At 48.2% G+C, this 15,018-nt stretch overlaps 3 protein-coding genes across 3 annotated transcripts in view; all 3 read right to left on the reverse strand.

Annotated features, from left to right (window-relative positions):
• The window catches only part of LOC140377065 (uncharacterized), a 224,078-nt gene extending 217,579 nt beyond the window's left edge, over positions 1–6,499 (reverse strand). The window contains exon 1 of the mRNA XM_072462348.1: positions 6,486–6,499. The gene's annotated coding sequence lies outside the window, so the exon portion shown is untranslated. The remainder of the gene's footprint in view (positions 1–6,485) is intronic.
• On the reverse strand, positions 1,747–14,450 carry LOC140377067 (uncharacterized). The gene is made up of 3 exons (XM_072462352.1): positions 14,209–14,450; positions 6,393–6,487; positions 1,747–3,648 (listed from the first exon to the last, which is right to left on the reverse strand). The coding sequence occupies exons 2-3, from the start codon at positions 6,476–6,478 to the stop codon at positions 2,187–2,189; spliced, it is 1,548 nt and encodes a 515-aa protein (XP_072318453.1). The 5' UTR covers positions 6,479–6,487; positions 14,209–14,450; the 3' UTR covers positions 1,747–2,186.
• Positions 7,564–14,216, reverse strand: LOC140377071 (uncharacterized). The gene is made up of 2 exons (XM_072462356.1): positions 14,107–14,216; positions 7,564–9,028 (listed from the first exon to the last, which is right to left on the reverse strand). Exons 1-2 carry the CDS (start codon positions 14,199–14,201, stop codon positions 8,074–8,076), a joined length of 1,050 nt encoding a protein of 349 aa, XP_072318457.1. The 5' UTR covers positions 14,202–14,216; the 3' UTR covers positions 7,564–8,073.
• Positions 14,451–15,018: the final 568 nt, after the last annotated feature.

Here is a 15,018-nt window from a genome sequence, read left to right on the forward strand (position 1 = left end):
CGCTTCTGCTTTTAGATCGCTTCTGCTGTTAGCTCACTTCTGCTGTTAACTCGCTTCTAGCTCGCTTCTGACGTTAGCTCGCTTCTGCTGTTAGCTCGCTTCTCAAGTTAGCTCGCTTCTGCCGTTAGCTCGCTTCTGACGTTAGCTCGCTTCTGACCTTAGCTGGCTTCTGCTGTTAGCTCGCTTCTGACGTTGGCTAACTTCTGACGTTAGCTCACTTCTGCTGTTAACTCGCTTCTGACGTTTGCTCGCTTCTGCTGTTAGCTCGCTTCTGACGTTAACTGGCTTCAGACGTTAGCTCACTTCTAGCTCGCTTCTGACGTTAGCTCGCTTCTGCTGTTAGCTCCCTTCTGACGTTAGCTCCCTTCTGCTGTTAGCTCGCTCTTCTGACCGCCTCCTTCAGCTTCTCAAAGCGTTGCACGTGTCAATCACTTCAGGGAAAAGACTCTGATCGGAATCGTTTTCTTCTTCACGTCGTCTTTGGCCTCAGTCTCTGGTTCACCAAAGACCATAGGACAGAGGACAGACGGGAAAGGCCACGCCCCCCTCACCAGTGAACATCCAGGGACGGGACATTGAGAGAGTGACTCATACAAGGACCTGGTGTTCATCTGAACCACAAACTGGACTCATAACACAGACTGAACAGGAAGAGCCAGAGTCGGCTCCACCTCCTGAGGAGACTCAGGTCTTTTGGAGTGACAGGGCCACTCCTGACAGGGCCGCTCCTGTCACTCCTGAAGACCTTCTCCTCCTCTGTGGTGCATCAGCTCCTGTAGGTGTGGTCATCACAGAGGGAGAGGAAGAAGCTGGACAAAGCTCCGTCCTGGGCTGTCCTCTGGACTCGGTGCAGGAGGTGGAGGACAGAAGGGTCCTGGCTAAACTCGCATCTATGCTGGACCATGAGTGTCGCCCCCTGCAGGACACTGTCCCCACCTTCGCTGTGAAGGAGATGTTTCACACTCTAGAACAAACACTGTTGGTCCTGAACACTCACACACTGATGTAAACATGTGCAATTACTGTCGTGACACATGACATGGTATTTATTTATTTATTCTGTATTATTTTCCCCTTGTTGTGAAATGGGAGGTTTTGTTTATAGAAGATCTTCTACTGAGAGTCTTTTTCAAACTTCCTTTAAGTGATCTGTTCTTTTCCTCTGTATCTACTGCGTTGCAACAATGAAATTTCCCCATGTGGGACAATAAAGGATGATCTTATAAAGAAGACCATAAAGCTTCAATCGTCTGTAACGCTCAGAATTAACAAGTCGTTCTTGTAGCTGGCGGATCGTGGCGCTAGCCGTAGCCATGCTAGGAGCAGCAGAAAACGTTCTGTAGCGTTTAAAATAAGTTTTTTCTGAAGCAATAAATGGAAACATGCTTCTGCTCAAACCTCCATCTTGGCACAAGCTCAGACCCTAAAAACCCGGGCGTGTCCTTTAGTGGTCCTCAACCTGAAGACTTCCTCCAGAGCGGCCCGTCCTCCACCTGTCACATGTTCATTTAGTTTCATCTAAAGCGGGCCGGCTCCTCTCTGAAGCGGGCCGGCTGCTCTCTGAAGCGGGCCGGCTGCTCTCTGAAGCGGGCCGGCTTCTCTCTAAAGCGGGCCGGCTCCTCTCTGAAGCGGGCCGGCTCCTCTCTGAAGCGGGCCGGCTCCTCTCTGAAGCGGGCCGGCTCCTCTCTGAAGCGGGCCGGCTGCTCTCTGAAGCGGGCCGGCTCCTCTCTGAAGCGGGCCGGCTGCTCTCTAAAGCGGGCCGGCTCCTCTCTGAAGCGGGCCGGCTCCTCTCTGAAGCGGGCCGGCTCCTCTCTGAAGCGGGCCGGCTGCTCTCTGAAGCGGGCCGGCTCCTCTCTGAAGCGGGCCGGCTCGAGACACTGACATTTAAAATAAATAACTTTGGGACAAACAGTTTGACTTTGTTCAGAGCGGGCTCTGAACAGCTGCAGGACCACACTGTAGGACTGAAGTGGTACAAACTGTACACCTGAAAGGCTCAGGAACATTGGGGCAGCAGACTGTACACCTGAAAGGCTCAGTTGGTGGAGTTTGTGTTCAAGTCCAAACTTTGAACATTTCCAAATGTTCAGTGACAATAAAGAAGAAGAGACAGAAACCAGCTCATTCCACAAACTCTTATTATTTGATGGTTCTGTTTATGGTCCAGAATGTACTTTTACTTTTACTTAAGTAACCTGTTTCCTGTCTCGTCGCTGGTCCACAGTCCACTCCTCTGTCACGTGACCTTTCAGATGTTCTTTGAGTTTAGTTTGAGTCAGAAACTGTTCTCCGCAGACTGGACAGATGCAGTGGACATGTCTGTGATGTAGAGTGAGATTACATTTGTAAGTATAAGCTTTTTTACAAAGAGAACAGACGTAAGGCTTTTTGTCCGTGTGCACTTTCATGTGTTCAGTCAGATGACTCTTTTCTTTAAATCTCTTCTCACAGATTGAACAGTGGAAGAGCTCAGGTCTCAGAATGGACTGCTCTTCTGCGTGAGTCCTCAGATGTCCCTTCAGTTTGCTGCTGGTGGAAAAAGCTTCATTACAAAAAGGACACATGTGATGTTGATCTCTTAAATGTCGACTGAGATGAAACGTGTTACAGAAACATTTGTGACAAAGGGAACACGTGTGGAGCGTCTGGTCCGTGTGACTCCAGCCCACGGGCCCGTCGTGGCCCCCGGGCCGGTCGTCTGCGTGAGCGCTCACGTGTTCATTTACTTTCACTTTATCTGGAAAGCGTTGTCCACAAACGGGACACATGAGATGGACACATTTTTGATGCTGAGTGAGATGAGACTTTTTACCAAAGCCCTTTCCACAAACTGAACACACGAATGGTCTTTGTCCCGAGTGCAACGACATGTGGAACTGTAAATGACTTTTGGCCTTAAACCTTTTGTCACAAAATGAACATTTGTGAGGCCGTCCTTCAGCGTGGACCAACATGTGTCTCTGTAATCTGGAGACGATCGGAAACTCCTTCCCACACTCTGAGCAGCTGTAAGGTCTGCCGTGGGAGCACCTGTTTGACTTGATAAAGAGCGGGTGAGCAGTCCCGTCCTCCACGTGAGACTTCAGATGTTCCTTCAGAGCCGTGTCGTCAGGGAAACAGGCCTCACACACGGTGCACATGTGATGGAGAGATTTAAGATGCTTTATAAGAATAACTTTATGAGCAAAACTTTTTTCACAAACTGAACATTTATATGGACTTTTTCCCAAATGAAGGAACTTGTGTTCCCAAAGATGTGACTTCCACCTGAAGCTCCTCCCACACTCTGAGCAGCAGTATGGTCTTTGGCCTGAGCAGCTGTATGGTGTGTGGTCAGGAGGAACCATGGCGTAGCTCCTCTTGCTGTGGGCCTGTTGTTGACTATAGTCTTCTGAGTGCTCGGTGTCTTCAGAGCTGTCAGTGTGCTCCTCACTATCTGAGTGGAACTGTGTGAGTGGATCTGAGCTGCAGCCTGCTTCTGTCACATTAGTTTCCTCTCTGTTCTCCTCAGTTGCTCTTTGATGAAGCACAGAGGACTTGTCTTCATCCTCTTCACTTTTCACACTGACCATGTGAAGAGGAAACTCTTGCGGCTCCTGCTTGATGCACAGCTCTGGCTCCTCCTCTTTCAGGTGGGCGGGCTCCACACTGGACACAAACAACAACAGCGTTACAAACAAACACTTTCACACAGTATTTATTCCAGAAGTTTCCGTGAGCGACGCCACACGACATAAACCCTTTAATCTAACTTCACTTTTATTGTTTTACGGCGAATTAAACACAACAACGTGAACATTCTCCAAACGTTGTCTGAGACGCAGCTAAAGCACTTTGAAGAGGCAATATTATTGTCCTTAATGGAACCTTTATTTAGACTTCGAGGAGTCTAAATGTTCTCACATTGTAAAGGAAAGAATCCATCGACATTCAGTCAGTACAAATTAGCATCTAAAGCTAAAGTTAGCATCTAAAGCTAAAGTTAGCATCTAAAGGTAAAGTTAACATCTAAAGCTAAAGTTAGCATCTAAAGCGAAAGTTAGCATCTACTGCTAAAATTAGTATCTAAAGCTAAAGTTAGCATCTAAAGCGAAAGTTTGTATTCAAAGCAAAAGTTAGCATCTGTTAGCATCTAAAGCGAAAGTTTGTATTCAAAGCAAAAGTTAGCATCTGTTAGCATCTAAAGCGAAAGTTAGTATCTAAAGCTAAAGTTAGCATCTAAAGCTAAAGTTCGCATCTGTTAGCATCTAAAGCGAAAGTTTGTATTCAAAGCAAAAGTTAGCATCTGTTAGCATCTAAAGCTAAAGTTAGCATCTAAAGCTAAAGTTCGCATCTGTTAGCATCTAAAGCTAAAGTTAGTATCTAAAGCTGAAGTTCGCATCTACAGCTACAGTTAGCATCTAAAGCGAAAGTTAGCATCTAAAGCGAAAGTTTGGTATTCAAAGCAAAAGTTAGCATCTGTTAGCATCTAAAGCTAAAGTTAGCATCTAAAGAGAAAGTTAGCATCTGTTAGCATATAAAGCTAAAGTTAGCCAGGGGGCCTGAGAGAGCAGCTCTGTAAGAGGAAGTCCTGCAACAGTGGAGCCCCCTGGCCGGCGAGGGCGGAGCCCCCCTGGGACACAACGCTGGAACAATAGGTAAATTTCGGTGTTGCAACAAAAGTAAAAGAACAGATCAACCTAAAGAAGACTTTGAGAAAAACGGAAACATGAGATGGCACCAATAAGAGGATTTTTGACGTAGAGGACGTGGGACCCTAAGGGCGCAGGGGAGACTAAGGGCACGCAGGACCCTAAGGGCGCGCGGGTCCCTAAGGGCGCCGGGGACCAAGGGCGCGCGGGTCCCTAAGGGCGCAGGGGACACTAAGGGCGTGGGGACCCTAAGGGCGTGGGGACCCTAAGGGCACAGGGGATCAAGGGCGTGCGGGACCCTAAGGGCGCGCGGGTCCCTAAGGGCGCAGGGGACCCTAAGGGCGCGCGGGACCATAAGGGCGCGGGGACCCAAAGGGCACGCGGGACCCTAAGGGCGCAGGGGACCAAGGGCGCGCGGGACCCTAAGGGTACAGAACCCTAAGTGGTCGCGGGAATGGTCCTTGTGCGGTGGAGGGAGCCGCATGTTGAGACGCTTTTGGAACAAGTGTAATAAACTGTATAATAATGATCTACAAACGTCCCATTATGTGATGCGCTGCCATGTCAACCGTGTCAGAGTAAACACACGTGGTAAACACACGTAAACACAGGTAAACACAGGTAAACACACGAGGTAAACACAGGTGGTAAACACACGTAAACACAGGTAAACACAGGTAAACACACGAGGTAAACACAGGTGGTAAACACACGTAAACACAGGTGGTAAACACACGTAAACACAGGTAAACACAGGTAAACACACGAGGTAAACACAGGTGGTAAACACACGTAAACACAGGTGGTAAACACACGTAAACACAGGTAAACACAGGTAAACACACGAGGTAAACACAGGTGGTAAACACACGTAAACACAGGTGGTAAACACAGGTAAACACAGGTAAACACACGAGGTAAACACACGTAAACACAGGTAAACACAGGTAAACACACGAGGTAAACACAGGTGGTAAACACACGTAAACACAGGTGGTAAACACACGTAAACACAGGTAAACACAGGTAAACACACGAGGTAAACACAGGTGGTAAACACACGTAAACACAGGTGGTAAACACAGGTAAACACAGGTAAACACACGAGGTAAACACAGGTGGTAAACACACGTAAACACAGGTGGTAAACACACGTAAACACAGGTGGTAAACACACGTAAACACAGGTAAACACACGTAAACACAGGTAAACACAGGTAAACACACGAGGTAAACACAGGTGGTAAACACACGTAAACACAGGTGGTAAACACACGTAAACACAGGTAAACACAGGTAAACACACGAGGTAAACACAGGTGGTAAACACACGTAAACACAGGTGGTAAACACAGGTAAACACAGGTAAACACACGAGGTAAACACAGGTGGTAAACACACGTAAACACAGGTGGTAAACACACGTAAACACAGGTGGTAAACACACGTAAACACAGGTAAACACAGGTAAACACACGAGGTAAACACAGGTGGTAAACACACGTAAACACACGTGGTGGTAAACACACGTGGTGGTAAACACACGTGGTGGTAAACACACGTGGTGGTAAACACACGTGGTGGTAAAGGTGGTAAACACACGTGGTTTATTTGTCTGATAAACATATTTGTGTCAGAGAGAAGCTGTGACGTCATTGTCTTCATATTACACTTTCTTCATAAATAAGACTTTTCTCTAAACTTTTATCCCAGATCTTTTCACATTTGTAAACGCGTTACACGCGTCACATCTGCACTCACCCCGAGCCGCGTGCGACCTCCGCGGGCCCCCAGGAGCCACAGGGGCCCCGGGACTCCGTCTCCTCCTTCAGCTTCACTTCTGCCATGTTTCACCGCTCTGTCCCCGTTAGCTCCGTTAGCCCCGTTAGCTCCGTTAGCTCCGTTAGCCCCGTTAGCTCCGTTAGCCCCGTTAGCTTCATCACAAGCGGCTCTTCTTCACCGCTCACGTGCCCCTCATCACGTGCTCCTCGCCGCTCACGTGCCCCTCATCACGTGCTCCTCGCCGCTCACGTGCCCCTCATCACGTGCTCCTCGCCGCTCACGTGCCCCTCATCACGTGCTCCTCGCCGCTCACGTGCCCCTCATCACGTGCTCCTCGCCGCTCACGTGCTCCCCCTGCTGGACTCTTTAGTCTGTGCCACGTGAAGAATCGTTGTCAATGAACAAATTCACAAAGAAACTTGTCCTGGTGCAACATAAAACATGAAATATGTCAAAAAGAGAAACAATTTAAATCTAAAATATGATCAAAATATAAATATGTTTAATATTTACACAAATGTAAAGTTGAGTTACAGATGAAGAGCAGGAAGTGACTGTGTTTAAGACGTGTTCATGAGGTTCTGGTCCAGGGGGAGGTTCTGGTCCAGGGGGAGGCTCTGGTCCAGGGGGAGGTTCTGGTACAGAGGGAAGGTTCTGGTCCAGGGGGAGGCTCTGGTCCAGGGGGAGGTTCTGGTACAGAGGGAAGGTTCTGGTCCAGGGGGAGGCTCTGGTCCAGGGGAAGGTTCTGGTCCAGGGGGAGGTTCTGGTCCAGGGGGAGGCTCTGGTCCAGGGGAAGGTTCTGGTCCAGGGGAAGGTTCTGGTCCAGGGGGAGGCTCTGGTCCAGGGGAAGGTTCTGGTCCAGGGGAAGGTTCTGGTCCAGGGGGAGGTTCTGGTCCAGGGGGAGGTTCTGGTACAGAGGGAAGGTTCTGGTCCAGGGGGAGGCTCTGGTCCAGGGGGAGGTTCTGGTCCAGGGGGAGGTTCTGGTACAGAGGGAAGGTTCTGGTCCAGGGGGAGGCTCTGGTCCAGGGGAAGGTTCTGGTCCAGGGGGAGGTTCTGGTCCAGGGGGAGGCTCTGGTCCAGGGGAAGGTTCTGGTACGTGACAAACACAGAAGAAAAGACAGAAACCAGCTCATTCCACAAACGCCTCTTTTATTATTTGATGGTTCCGTTTATGGTCCAGAAAGTACTTTTACTTTGACTAAAGTAACTGAGGCGTCCAGACGTCGTCGACATGAGTTTGAGTGAAATCAGAGTTTGTTTTTTGTGATGATATATTTATATTAGAAACACATAAATCAAACATTGGACATGTAACTACAGTTCACTCATCTCACCACTAGACGGCGCTTTGCGTGTTCTTTTCACACTAAAATCTGCTGTTGTGACTCCCACTTTATATATGAGACCAAAGGTTCTAAACGATTCGATTGTGTTCAGGAGCTTCTCACTCCTTGAGTGAGAAGCTTCAGCTACTCATTCTACTGAGACAGCATGCCCTTCTGCGAGCACCTCAAGGCGCGGTCCTGGGGCCACTGTTGTTCATGTGCATCAATGATCTTCTGTGTGTGATGTAGACGTTCACGCTGATGACACGCCGTTAACACAGATATGAACAGTAAGATGTGATGGAGACGCTGCAGAGTCCAGAGGGAGTGAACGCCTATAGCTCCTCCCACACTCTGTGCAGCCGTAAGGTCTCTCCCGGGTGACTGTACCAGTGTCTGGTTAAACCTGATTTTCTTGCAAACGTCTTCCCACAAACCGAACAGCTGAAAGGTCTCTCTCCTGAGTGAATGACCATGTGTCTCTTCAGAAACTGCCTTCTCGTAAACTCCTTCCCACACTCTGGACATTTATGTGGCTTCTCTCCGGAGTGAGTCAACTTGTGGTCCCATAACTGTGACTCCCACCGAAAGCTCTTCTCACACTCTGAGCAGCTGTAAGGTCTCTCTCCTGAGTGAATTGACATGTGTTGCTTTAAAACGATCTTCTTTTGAAAGGTCTTTCCACACACGGAGCATTTGTGAGGCCGCTCTCCCGAGTGACTCAACCAGTGCCGGGTTAAATCAGACTTTCTTATAAACGTCTTCTCACACTCTGAGCAGCTGAAAGGCCTCTCTCCTGAGTGAATTAACATGTGAGTCTTTAAACATTGTCTTCTTTGAAACTTCTTGCCACACTCTGGACATTTATGAGGCTTCTCTCCCGTGTGTCTCAACATGTGCCTCTGTAACTCTGATTTAAACCTAAAACTCTTCCCACACTCTGAGCAGCTGAAAGGTCTGTCGGACCCTGCAGCTCCAGGAGGAACCATGGCGTAGCTCCTCTTGCTGTGGGCCTGTTGTTGACTATAGTCTTCTGAGTGCTCGGTGTCTTCAGAGCTGTCAGTGTGCTCCTCACTATCTGAGTGGAACTGTGTGAGTGGATCTGAGCTGCAGCCTGCTTCTGTCACATTAGTTTCCTCTCTGTTCTCCTCAGTTGCTCTTTGATGAAGCACAGAGGACTTGTCTTCATCCTCTTCACTTTTCACACTGACCATGTGAAGAGGAAACTCTTGCGGCTCCTGCTTGATGCACAGCTCTGGCTCCTCCTCTTTCAGGTGGGCGGGCTCCACACTGGACACAAACAACAACAGCGTTAGGAACAAACACTTTCACACGTTTAACTCTAGAAATACTTCATATTTGTCATAAAAGAACAGTTTTCCAAAAGGCTCATGTTTTTGCAGAGCAGGAGGCCAAAGAGAACTATGACATTTGTCATTTTAATGTGTTTTAATGTTAAATGTTGTGTTTTTGTGAATGGACTGCGCTCTCCTGGGGGTGGAGCTCCTGGAGGTGGAGTTCATCTATTAGAGCTAGGGCTGCAACGATTATTCGAGTTAATCGAATAATTCTATTACAAAAAAGCTTTGATTATTATTTATTGATTCGATGCTTCGTTCAATTTACATATTTTATTAAAACAGGTGAATCTGTGGCGCGCGGAACAACTTCTGGCGCTTTTGTTTCCCACGGAGCTTCTTCCTGAAGCAGCTGGAGCACGACAGAGAGAGCGACGTGTTTTAAACTCACGAGTGCGACTCATGGATCTGTTACAGGTGCGACTCATGGATCTGTTACAGGTGCGACACATGGATCTGTTACAGGTGCGACTCATGGATCTGTTACAGGTGCGACTCATGGATCTGTTACAGGTGCGACTCATGGATCTGTTACAGGTGCGACTCATGGATCTTTTACAGGTGCGACTCATGGATCTTTTACAGGTGCGACTCATGGATCTGTTACAGGTGCGACTCATGGATCTGTTACAGGTGCGACACATGGATCTGTTACAGGTGCGACTCATGGATCTGTTACAGGTGCGACTCATGGATCTGTTACAGGTGCGACTCATGGATCTGTTACAGGTGCGACTCATGGATCTTTTACAGGTGCGACTCATGGATCTTTTACAGGTGCGACTCATGGATCTTTTACAGGTGCGACTCATGGATCTTTTACAGGTGCGACTCATGGATCTGTTACAGGTGCGACTCATGGATCTGTTACAGGTGCGACTCATGGATCTGTTACAGGTGCGACTCATGGATCTTTTACAGGTGCGACTCATGGATCTTTTACAGGTGCGACTCATTGATCTGTTACAGGTGCGACTCATGGATCTGTTACAGGTGCGACTCATGGATCTGTTACAGGTGCGACTCATGGATCTGTTACAGGTGCGACTCATGGATCTGTTACAGGTGCGACTCATGGATCTTTTACAGGTGCGACTCATGGATCTGTTACAGGTGCGACTCATTGATCTGTTACAGGTGCGACTCATGGATCTGTTACAGGTGCGACTCATGGATCTGTTACAGGTGCGACTCATGGATCTGTTACAGGTGCGACTCATGGATCTGTTACAGGTGCGACTCATGGATCTTTTACAGGTGCGACTCATGGATCTGTTACAGGTGCGACTCATAGATCTGTTACAGGTGCGACTCATGGATCTTTTACAGGTGCGACTCATGGATCTGTTACAGGTGCGACTCATGGATCTGTTACAGGTGCGACTCATGGATCTGTTACAGGTGCGACTCATGGATCTGTTACAGGTGCGACTCATGGATCTGTTACAGGTGCGACTCATGGATCTGTTACAGGTGCGACTCATGGATCTTTTACAGGTGCGACTCATGGATCTTTTACAGGTGCGACTCATGGATCTGTTACAGGTGCGACTCATGGATCTGTTACAGGTGCGACTCATGGATCTTTTACAGGTGCGACTCATGGATCTTTTACAGGTGCGACTCATGGATCTTTTACAGGTGCGCCTCATGGATCTGTTACAGGTGCGACTCATGGATCTTTTACAGGTGCGACTCATGGATCTGTTACAGGTGCGACTCATGGATCTGTTACAGGTGCGACTCATGGATCTGTTACAGGTGCGACTCATGGATCTGTTACAGGTGCGACTCATGGATCTGTTACAGGTGCGACTCATGGATCTGTTACAGGTGCGACTCATGGATCTGTTACAGGTGCGACTCATGGATCTGTTACAGGTGCGACTCATGGATCTGTTACAGGTGCGACTCATAGATCTGTTACAGGTGCGACTCATGGATCTGTTACAGGTGCGACTCATGGATCTGTTACAGGTGCGACTCATGGATCTGTTACAGGTGCGACTCATGGATCTGTTACAGGTGCGACTCATGGATCTGTTACAGGTGCGACTCATGGATCTGTTACAGGTGCGACTCATGGATCTGTTACAGGTGCGACACATGGATCTGTTACAGGTGCGACTCATGGATCTGTTACAGGTGCGACTCATGGATCTGTTACAGGTGCGACTCATGGATCTGTTACAGGTGCGACTCATGGATCTTTTACAGGTGCGACTCATGGATCTTTTACAGGTGCGACTCATGGATCTTTTACAGGTGCGACTCATGGATCTGTTACAGGTGCGACTCATGGATCTGTTACAGGTGCGACTCATGGATCTGTTACAGGTGCGACTCATGGATCTGTTACAGGTGCGACTCATGGATCTGTTACAGGTGCGACTCATGGATCTGTTACAGGTGCGACTCATGGATCTGTTACAGGTGCGACTCATGGATCTGTTACAGGTGCGACTCATGGATCTTTTACAGGTGCGACTCATGGATCTGTTACAGGTGCGACTCATGGATCTGTTACAGGTGCGACTCATGGATCTGTTATAGGTGCGACTCATGGATCTGTTACAGGTGCGACTCATGGATCTGTTACAGGTGCGACTCATGGATCTTTTACAGGTGCGACTCATGGATCTGTTACAGGTGCGACTCATGGATCTGTTACAGGTGCGACTCATGGATCTGTTATAGGTGGATGTGGCAGTAGTTTGTGTGTCAGAGATGTGCTAGTAGTTTGGTTGTGTGCAGGGCCGGCCCAGCCTATAAGCGAACTAAGCAGCCGCGTAGGGCCCCGAGGCGTTAAAAGGGCCCCCAATCTGGCAACCCGTCTTATGAGAAGTGCAAGCGCAGCGTGCGCCACTAGTGTAGTAGCGCTGCTGGCGCGGCAGCGCACACAGCGGTAACATATAACACACAAACCACATTTATTTGTAATGACAATCTGGCAACCAAGACACCAAACCTGCTCTGAGCTCTGATTGGTCAACTTCATTGTGCGCGAGGAGAACGAGAGCAAAACATAAACACAACACAACGTGGTCCTCATGTCCAGAGGAATATATCCCCCCGATGCTGAAAAACGAAAGAAGAAACTTCTTGACGATGTAAAGAAACTGCAAACTCAACAAGACTCTCCAGGTTTTGAACTTCTCTTACAAAGAGACGGTTAATGCTGCTGTTTGAAACAACACGAGTCTGTCACGTTAGTTCGCTCAGGCTGGAGGAGACGAGAGCTCTGAGCACAATATGTGTCTGAATGAAAGATAATAAGCTTCACATTTACACCAGCCCCGTAGTGTCAGCTGCAGGTGAGGCCGGGGAGGGGCGTCTGTGCCCCGGGTCACTAAGAGGGAGAGATCCGGTCCGGACGAGCGCCGTCTCGTCCAGAACCTCTGACGTGAAACTTTGGAGTGAACAGTGTGCGGCCCCTGTCCCGGGCCCCTGTCCCAGGCCCCTGTCCCGGGCCCCTGTCCTGGGCCCCTGTCCCGGGCCCCTGTGCAGCCTCAGTTAGAGATGAGCGGGTTTGAGTTTGCGTCCCTCTCTCTCACATCACCATGTGTGAGTTCAATCGTGACTCGTGACGTCTGTTTTACTTCTTAACGTGGAATGAGAGGAACGTAAAGGTTTATGCGTGTCAGGTCCATCAGCCAATCACATCGCAGCATTGTTTCATGTCCAGTGTGTGATGTTCTGATCAGAACAAACATTTACATTCTAATTAACTTTTAATAGAGCAATAAAACATTTACAAATAACCAGACATATTATGATTACGTCTGTTATAGAATAATACTATATATTTTTATATAAAAGTGGCAAAGTTGCAGAAACACAGTCTCTTCACTAGAGCGAGGTTTGGACCTTCACTTCTCGTTCTGTTCATTCTCTGAGAATAACATGTTTGTTTTATCAGTTTTAATTGTTAATCAAGCAATGCTTCTGCCATTTGTTTAATTTAATTTAGTATAACTTGTTTTGTCACTTTGGCAAGAAGGAACAGTTGGGAGCAGTAAAAGATAAATTAGTAAGGATAACTATTACTTTTACATTTTCAGTTAAAATGAATCAATTTGATCATAATTATTTTTCATAGCCAATATTGTATTGAGTAATTAAGTACTATTGTATTAATAATTGGCTTTAGTCACTTTCTCCTGGCACAGTTTCATCACATCATCATTTTATAGCATTACAACCTCAACATTTTACTCTTATTTTAGCGGCTGGACCACATTAAAGTCTGAAAATCTCTGGGGGAGGGCCCCCAGACCCCCCCTGTTCATTAATTTAAACTGCTAATGTGGCTGTCGACCCTTAACGCCCACAAATACGCCCAAAAACATATGTGGGACGTGTGTTATTTGTACAGGGAGTAGAGGTGATGTCAGCGGAATACCAAGTTGCATTGTGGGATTTAAATGATCAATATTTGAGCTTGTGAGGTGTTGAGAATAAAGTAACTGACAAACGGACGCCCTGGAGTTTTGGTGCTTCGTTTGCGTTGAAGAAAGTTCCATATGTGAATTGTTCACTGACAATGGCAATAAAACTGATTCTGATGACGTGGTGAGGGGCCCCCAAAAATGTTTTCGCTTAGGGCCCCCTGAAGGCTTGGGCCGGCCCTGGTTGTGTGTCAGTGTGATCAGCTAGCGTTAGCTTACATGCTGCTATGGCTGTTGTCAACAACAACATGCTGGATTATATTGACTACAGTCGTTTGGAGTCAAGATTATAATAAATCTTATTTGTGAGTTAACAGTTGAGAACCCGTTGAGATTGAGACAGCTTTTTCAAAATAAAAGCCTGAATTAAAATAAAGAAGCCTGAATGCCAACAACATTTGCTCTGAGGACCGCATTTGGTCCACAGGCCATACTTTAGACCTTCTTCTAAAACGTCCTTTTGTCTTAACGAGGGAAACGCTCAAGGCGCGTCACGGCGTTGTTTGTGTTGTTGTTTACGTCGTTTACGGAACTATTTGTAACACGTCACATCTGCACTCACCCCGAGCCGCGTGTGTCCTCCGCGGGCCCCCAGGAGCCACAGGGGCCCCGGGGCTCCCACAGCTCCGTCTCCTCCTTCAGCTTCACTTCTGCCATGTCTCACTGCTCTGTCCCCGGGGCTGTTTGTCTCACACTGAGCTTCAGTAGCTCTGTTAGCTTCAGTAGCTTCGTTAGCTTCGGAGCTAATCACACAGAGCTCTTCTTCTTTAGCTCACGCGCCCCCTGCTGGCACGTCCTTTAATGTTAGACTCAAATAAAAGTCCGATTCACGCTGGTTAAGCTCGTGCAAACTCGTAACTACGCGGTTGTTACTGTTCGTGTGTGAGCCCCGTCCATCTGGTCCGTCCTCCGGAACAGCAGGGGGCGCTAACGCTCCTTTTAAGATAGCTAACTGTCGTAAACCATAAAGAAGAGGAGGAGCCTTGTGTGATTAGCTCTGAAGCTAAAGAAGCTAAGTGTGTGACAAACAGCCCACAGAGCGCAGTGAAGGAAGCGTCACGTCCTCAACACCTAAAGAAGAGAAGGAGCGACTGGACTGTGCCTCATAGAGACTATTTCTCTTCTGAATGTGACGTTTATTCACCTCAATTATGTCCAAAAGAACGGAACAAATCCTCCCAAACTGAATCCTCTGTGACAATGCCGGGGGCCTACAGCTGACGGGGGCCTACAACGACAGGGCCCTACAGCTGACAGGGGCCTAGAATGGCGGGGGCTTACAATGACGGGGCCTACAGCTGACAGGGGCCTACAGCTGACGGGGACTACAATGACAGGGGCCTACAGTGACAGGGGCTACAATGACAGGGGTCTACAGCTGACGGGGGCTACAATGACGTGCCTACAATGACAGGAGCCTACAGCTGACGGGCCCTACAATGACGGGGGCCTACAATGACAGGAGCCTACAGCT

The sequence above is a fragment of the Eucyclogobius newberryi genome, unplaced genomic scaffold (genome assembly GCF_026437365.1).
Source record: "Eucyclogobius newberryi isolate DKJ021-1_F unplaced genomic scaffold, fEucNew1.0.hap1 SCAF_4, whole genome shotgun sequence".
Taxonomy (NCBI): Eukaryota; Metazoa; Chordata; class Actinopteri; order Gobiiformes; family Gobiidae; genus Eucyclogobius; species Eucyclogobius newberryi.

Excerpts from the sequence above, each read along its gene's own strand:
- LOC140377067 (XM_072462352.1), bottom strand. The coding sequence starts at position 6,478 with ATGGCAGAAGTGAAGCTGAAGGAGGAGACGGAGTCCCGGGGCCCCTGT. Across the intron at positions 3,649-6,392 it reads GAGGTCGCACGCGGCTCGGG|TGTGGAGCCCGCCCACCTGA; the intron begins GTGAGTGCAGAT and ends GTTTGTGTCCAG.
- LOC140377071 (XM_072462356.1), bottom strand. The coding sequence starts at position 14,201 with ATGGCAGAAGTGAAGCTGAAGGAGGAGACGGAGCTGTGGGAGCCCCGG. Across the intron at positions 9,029-14,106 it reads GAGGACACACGCGGCTCGGG|TGTGGAGCCCGCCCACCTGA; the intron begins GTGAGTGCAGAT and ends GTTTGTGTCCAG.